At 60.1% G+C, this 7,500-nt stretch overlaps 1 protein-coding gene across 4 annotated transcripts in view; it reads right to left on the reverse strand.

The window, feature by feature from the left end:
• Positions 1–7,500, reverse strand: part of taok3a (TAO kinase 3a) — a 94,243-nt gene that overhangs the window by 29,013 nt on the left and 57,730 nt on the right. For all 4 annotated transcript variants that reach the window (XM_084439539.1, XM_084439540.1, XM_084439541.1 and 1 more), the window contains one exon: positions 1–162. This exon is cut by the window's left edge and continues 6 nt beyond it. In XM_084439539.1, the coding sequence (XP_084295665.1) occupies positions 1–162 (162 nt within the window). The remainder of the gene's footprint in view (positions 163–7,500) is intronic.

Below are 7,500 nucleotides of genomic sequence, written 5' to 3' on the forward strand. Positions count from 1 at the left end.
CTCCTCCTGGCTCTCCCCCAGTAGGCCATTGTGTTTCTCCTGGTACAGGATCTTCTTCATCTTGCGGTACTGCAGGTTGTCCAGCTCGCGCACCGCGTCCTTGGTCCTCTGGATCAGCTCAACCAGGACGCGCGGGGGACGCTCCCGACGCACAAAGTCATGCTGGGACACCGGGGGACAGAGATATGAACACTCTGGACAGGGTTACATCATACCAATAAAGACAACTGAATAGAGAGAGAGAGAGAGAGAGAGAGAGAGAGAGAGAGAGAGAGAAAAAGAAAGAGGAAGAGGAAGAGAGAAAGAAAGAAAAAAAAGTAAAATGTTGTTGACAGAGTGGGGGGTTAAGTTTAGGGGGGTCTCCTGCTGTCTGGTGAACTGTCTGACAGTCTACATCAGTAATAGACAACATAGACCACAGTAATAGACGGTCTATAGCAGTAACAGACAGCATAGACCACAGTAACGGACAGTCTACAGCAGTAACAGACAGCATAGACAACAGTAAGACCGTCTACAGTCAAGCCAGAAAGTCTGCACATCCCTTTCACCTTCTCCACATTTTGTGATGTTACATGCTTATTCTATAATAGATTGAGTGTGAGGGTTTGGTTTTGGGACCCAGGCGCAAGAGGAAAGGAGGAGGCAAGGAACGGTAAAGCCCGGAGGGGCGATTTAATAAGATCAAAAAGGGGGATGTGGTAGTCGTACAGCCGATGGTCAGGCAGGAGCGTGGTAGTCGTACAGGCGATGGTCAGGCAGGAGCGGGGTTGTCGTACAGGCGATGGTCAGGCAGGAGCGGGGTTGTCGTACAGGCGATGGTCAGGCAGGAGCGGGGTTGTCGTACAGGCGATGTTCAGGCAGGAGCGGGGTTGTCGTACAGGCGATGGTCAGGCAGGAGCGTTGTCGTACAGGCGATGTTCAGGCAGGAGCGGGGTTGTCGTACAGGCGATGGTCAGGCAGGAGCGGGGTCGTACAGGCGGTGGTCAGGCAGGAGCGGGGTAATCGTACAGACGTGGGTCAGGCAGGAACTGGAGAGATGAGGAGGGGAGGCAGGGTGAGTGAGAGTAATCACAAACGGGGAACGGGAAAAAACACTACAAAATACGGGTAAGGAGATTGTAGGCTAGGCTATACTTTACCACAAGAGTATTATGGTAAGATCTGGCGATGAGTGGAGTGTAGACCAGGTTCTTGTAGAGGTTGAAGGTGATTGCAGAACGAGGGACAGGTGTGGTGATGATAATTGGAAACCGGTGAGTAGAGCCGCGCCAGCGTCATCGTCGGAGACGAGCGCGCCGTTCTTGTCTTTGCGCACGGGCCGATGTGCTGGGCATGTCGGGATCCGATTCTTCGTCACCGGAGAGGGAGGAGACTGCCGAGTCCGCGGAGCTGGCCGGAGACGGGGAACGCCCGGCAGTGGGGGGAAACTCCGGAGAGCCAGAGCGTTGTATGCCCGGGCTGATGCGACGTGCGGTAGAGCGCGTAGGACGCCCCGAGCGCGCAGCGGGCCCAGAGGGGAGAGAGGGAGACGGTTGTGGAGGCGAGGGCATGCGAGCCGTAACAGGACCCCCCCCCCGAGGGGAGCCACCTGGCGACCGACCGGGGGCGTCAGGATGTGCCCTGTAGAAGTCCCGGAGGAGAGACGGGTCCATAATGAGCTGCCTGGAGATCCAGCTGCACTCCTCGGGGCCGTACCCCTCCCAATCCACCAGGTATTGGAACCCCCGACCCCGGCGGCGCACCTTCAGCAGCCGCCGAACCGTCCACTGGGGATGCCCGTCGACCATCTGGGGAGGCGGAGGAGCTGGGGCCGAAGGCATTAGAGGACTCGAGGAGACAGGTTTGATCTTGGACACATGGAATACAGGGTGTACCCGCATGGAAGCAGGGAGCTTAAGACGTACCGCAGCCGGGTTCAGGACACGGTCGATCTCGAAGGGCCCAACGAAGCGCGGAGCCAGCTTCTTGGAGGGGACCTGGAGCGGAAGATCAGCAGTGGAGAGGTAGACACGTTGACCGGGCCGATACGCCGGAGCAGGAGTGCGGCGGCGGTTGGCACCGCGGCAGGAGCGCTCGTTGGAGCGGAGCAGGGCCCTGCGGACCTCCCTCCAGACACGGCGACAGCGGCTGAGGTGGGCCTGGACGAAGGGGACGGAGGCCTCCGACTCCTGGAGAGAGAACAGCGGGGGCTGGTACCCGAGGGATGACTCGAACGGAGACCTGCCAGTGGCAGCGCTGGTCAGGGCATTGAGGGAGTATTCGACCCAGGGCAGGTCCTTGCTCCAGGAGGTGGGGTGGAGAGCCGACACACAGCGGAGAGCGGACTCCAGGCTCTGGTTGGCCCGTTCGGCCTGGCCGTTGGTCTGCGGGTGGTAGCCAGAGGAGAGGCTGATGGTGGCGCCTATCTCCTTGCAGAAGGCCCTCCAGACTTGGGAGGTGAATTGAGGCCCACGGTCCGAGACAATGTCTCCGGGGAGACCGTGGAGCCGGTAGACATGCTGGACGAGGAGCTCAGCTGTCTCCGCAGAGGACGGGAGCTTGGGGAGCGCCACCAGATGGACCGCCTTGGAGAACCGGTCCACCACGGTGAGGATGACCGTGTTGCCCCTGGAGGGGGGAAGACCGGTGATGAAGTCCAGGGCGATGTGGGACCAGGGACGGCTGGGGACCGGGAGGGGACGCAGGAGGCCAGCCGGGGGCTGGTGGGACGCCTTGCTGCGGGAGCAGACGGGACAGGCGACCACAAACTCCCGGACGTCGGACCTCATGGAGGGCCACCAGAACCGTCGGCTCAGGAAGGAGAGGGTGCGGTGAACCCCGGGATGGCACGCAAACCGGCTGGCATGGCCCCACTGGAGCACCCGGGACCGGACCGAGTCCGGCACGAAGAGCCGGCGAGGAGGAACGTTGGCCGGACTGGGTTGGGCGCGTTGGGCCTGCCTCACCACCGCCTCAATGTTCATAGTGATAACCCCTACGACACGCGAGGTCGGCAGGATGGTCTCAGGCTCCGCGGGGGGCGCCTCGGGCACGTGGAGGCGGGACAGCGCGTCGGCCTTGGCGTTGCGGGAGCCGGGCCGGAAGGTGAGGGTAAAGTCGAACCTCCCTAGGAACTGCGACCACCGCGCCTGGCGGGAGTTGAGGCGCTTGGCCGCCCGGATGAAGGTCAGGTTCTTGTGGTCCGACCAGACGAGGGTGGTGTGTTCCGCGCCCTCAAGCCAATGGCGCCACTCCTCCAAGGCCCCCACCACCGCCAACAACTCCCTGTTCCCGATGTCGTAATTCACCTCAGCCGGGGTGAACCGGCGGGAGAGGAAGGCACAGGGGTGCAACTTCTGGTCCTCCACTGACCGCTGGGACAGAACAGCACCGATGCCGGTGTCCGATGCGTCAACCTCGACCACGAACTGCCTGGAGGGGTCAGGATGGAGAAGGACCGGAGCGGTGGTGAAACGCTCCTTGAGCGCAGAGAAGGCGGCGCTGGCAGCCGGTGTCCAGATGAACGGACGCAGGGATGAGGTGAGGTGGGTGAGGGGAGCTGCTACCCGGCTGTAGTCCCGTATGAAACGGCGGTAAAAGTTAGCGAAGCCAAGGAAGCTCTGGAGTTGCCTCCGGGTAGAGGGTTGAGGCCATTCGACCACGGTCTTGATTTTGCGGGGGTCGGGTCGCGTCAGGCCTCCCTCCACAATGAGCCCCAGGAACTCCACTGACGCGGAGTGAAAGGTGCACTTCTCCGCCTTGATGTATAGGCGGTTCTCCCGGAGACGCTGGATTACCATGCGGACGTGTTGGACGTGCTCCTCAGCGCTCCTGGAGAACACAAGGATGTCGTCCAGGTAGAGAACCACAAATACGTCCAGCATGTCCCTGAGCACGTCGTTCATCAGGGCCTGGAAGACGGCGGGGGCGTTGGTGAGGCCGAAGGGCATGACGAGGTATTCGTAGTGGCCACGGGAGGTCTTGAAGGCGGTCTTCCATTCGTCCCCCTCACGGATACGCACCAGATGATAAGCGTTTCTGAGGTCCAACTTGGTGAAGATGGTGGCACCGGTGAGGGGTTCAAAATTGGAGCTCATGAGGGGGAGTGGGTATTTATTCTTCACCGTGATGTTGTTGAGCAGCCTGTAGTCGATGCACGGCCTCAGGTCTCCTCCCTTCTTCTTTACAAAGAAGAACCCCGCTGCCACCTGGGAACGAGATGGTCGGATGAGGCCCTCGGCCAAGCACTCGGAGATGTAGGTGTCCATGGCAGCTTTCTCCGGGAGGGAGAGGTTGTAGAGACGACTGGCTGGGAGAGGGGCGCCAGGGTGGAGCTCGATGGCGCAGTCGTAGGGTCGATGAGGGGGAAGTGTGCGGGCGCGCTCCTTACTGAAGGCCTCCCCGAGGTCGTGGTACATCAAAGGGACCGTGGAGAGGTCAGGAGGAGCGGGACGGGGCCGGTCAACCCGAGTGGAGGTCTGAGCAGCTCGGAGGCAGCGGGCGTGGCAGGTGGTGCTCAAGCTGAGGATGCGCCCCGAGCTCCAGCAGACATGAGGGGTATGGAGTTCCAGCCAGGGCCTCCCTAAGATGAACGGAGCGTCGGGAGAGTGGATGACGAAGGGGCGGACGTTCTCCACGTGGTTACCCGAGACTGTGAGAGTGAGGGGCAGGGTCCGGTGCGTGATGGGACCCATGGGATGGCCATCCAGGGCGAAAGCCGAGAGGGGCCTCTCCAGAGGGGAGAGAGGGAGCGCCGCTTTGTGGGCGAACTTGACGTCCACGAAGTTCTCGTCGGCACCGGAGTCGATGAGGACAGGGACGGAGAGCGTGTGCCCCTGCCAGGCGAGGGTGACAGTGAACCTGGCGGCACGGGTCCGGGATAGAGGATGGATGAGCCGGCTTACTCGGTACCCCCTGGCGAGTGAGCCTACTCTTTTTGCCGCCCTGGGAGGTGCAGAGGAACAGGAGTCGACGGCGTGCGCTGGGCTAGCGCAGTATATGCATAGTCCGTTCTGTTCCCGGTGCTCACGCTCTGCAGGGGTCAGTCGGGTCCAACCCAGTTGCATGGGTTCCTCTCCAGCGGTGTTTGGGGGGGCGAGGGAGGCCGGGGCAGGCCGAGAGAGACCGGCAGAGGGAGGCGGAGACGGTCTGGGTGCGCTGTGGTGTTGGTGCGCCCGCTCGCGCCTGCGTTCCCGGTGGCGCTCGTCTATGGCTATGGAGAGGGAGACGAGTTGGTTCAGGGTCGCTGGTCTGTCTCCTCCAGCCAGGCTGTCCTTCATGGCGTCCCCCAGACCCCGTCGGAAGGCGCTGTATAGGGCAGACTCGTTCCAGGAGCAACGGGCAGCGAGGATGCGGAACTCCGTGGCGTAGTCCGCTACTGAGCTGGAACCCTGGGTGAGGGCGGAGAGAGCAGCGTCCGCGTCCTGTCCGTGGACGTCGTGGTCGAACACAGTCCTGAATTCTGCCACGAAGGCAGTGTAGTCCTGCATGTAGGCAGCTGCGCCCTCGCGACCCGCCATGACCCAACGGCGAGCCCGTCCCGTGGTCAGGTTGGCAATGTAGGCTATCCGAGCCGACGCAGTGGAGTACATGCTTGGCTGGAGGTCAAACACGTACTCACACTGCATGAGGAACTCCCGGCAGAGGGTGAACGTCCCGTCGTAGAGGGCCGGGGAGGCGAGATGGGGCTCCCGGTTTGGTGGAGCGGTGGGGTTCAGGAACGGAGCCAGGCGGGCACTGACCGCGGTGACCTGGTCGGACAGGGTGCAGACCAGAGTAGCGAGGCCCCTCAGTCGCTCGTCCTGGGCGTGCTGTTGGGCGGATACCTGCTGCAGTTGCTCAGCTTGGGTCCGTGGGAGGGCTTGGAGTAGTCCGGGAGGTGCAGGTCTCTCCTCCATGTTGGCTGGGTCCAAACTGGCCAGATCTTACTGTGAGGGTTTGGTTTTGGGACCCAGGCGCAACAGGAAAGGAGGAGGCAAGGAACGGTAAAGCCCGGAGGGGCGATTTAATAAGATCAAAAAGGGGGATGTGGTAGTCGTACAGCCGATGGTCAGGCAGGAGCGTGGTAGTCGTACAGGCGATGGTCAGGCAGGAGCGGGGTTGTCGTACAGGCGATGGTCAGGCAGGAGCGGGGTTGTCGTACAGGCGATGGTCAGGCAGGAGCGGGGTTGTCGTACAGGCGATGTTCAGGCAGGAGCGGGGTTGTCGTACAGGCGATGGTCAGGCAGGAGCGTTGTCGTACAGGCGATGTTCAGGCAGGAGCGGGGTTGTCGTACAGGCGATGGTCAGGCAGGAGCGGGGTCGTACAGGCGGTGGTCAGGCAGGAGCGGGGTAATCGTACAGACGTGGGTCAGGCAGGAACTGGAGAGATGAGGAGGGGAGGCAGGGTGAGTGAGAGTAATCACAAACGGGGAACGGGAAAAAACACTACAAAATACGGGTAAGGAGATTGTAGGCTAGGCTATACTTTACCACAAGAGTATTATGGTAAGATCTGGCGATGAGTGGAGTGTAGACCAGGTTCTTGTAGAGGTTGAAGGTGATTGCAGAACGAGGGACAGGTGTGGTGATGATAATTGGAAACCGGTGAGTAGAGCCGCGCCAGCGTCATCGTCGGAGACGAGCGCGCCGTTCTTGTCTTTGCGCACGGGCCGATGTGCTGGGCATGTCGGGATCCGATTCTTCGTCACCGGAGAGGGAGGAGACTGCCGAGTCCGCGGAGCTGGCCGGAGACGGGGAACGCCCGGCAGTGGGGGGAAACTCCGGAGAGCCAGAGCGTTGTATGCCCGGGCTGATGCGACGTGCGGTAGAGCGCGTAGGACGCCCCGAGCGCGCAGCGGGCCCAGAGGGGAGAGAGGGAGACGGTTGTGGAGGCGAGGGCATGCGAGCCGTAACATTGAGTTCATCTTTTGTTTCAAAATTCTACACCAAATAGCCCATAATGACTAAGTGAACAGGTTTAGACATTTGTGCTAATTTATAAAAAATCTGAATGTAAAATATAATTTGCACACAAATGTGCACACCCTTTGATATGACACCCAAAAGTAAGCTGAGGTGCATTGTGTTTCCACTGATACTGTCTGCTTGAGATGTTTCTACAACTTAATTGGAGTCCACCGGTTTTCACTTCGTCATTATTGGCTATTGCGTGTAGATGTTTGAGGCAAAAAATGAACTAAATCTATTATAGAATAAGTCTGTAACGTAATAAAATGCGGAGAAGGTGAAAGAGGTTTGCAGACGTTCCGGCTTGACTACATGCTCTGTCCAACACCGTGTTCTACCACATCATTCTTCTGCCACTAGAGGGCGCCTGTGAGTTGATCAACCCAACTGAGGGGTTGGAGCTTCCACGGAACTGTACAGCTTACTTACACACACACACACACACACACACACACACACACACACACACACACGATTCATGGAAAGTCTACTTGCTAAATGTCTGCTCCCACCAGGGGACTAGAACAGGGAAGAGCAGCTCTGGTCTACCTTAACCTGGTCTAAACACAC

This window comes from Borostomias antarcticus (assembly GCF_949987555.1).
Source record: "Borostomias antarcticus genome assembly, chromosome: 6".
NCBI lineage: Eukaryota > Metazoa > Chordata > Actinopteri > Stomiiformes > Stomiidae > Borostomias > Borostomias antarcticus.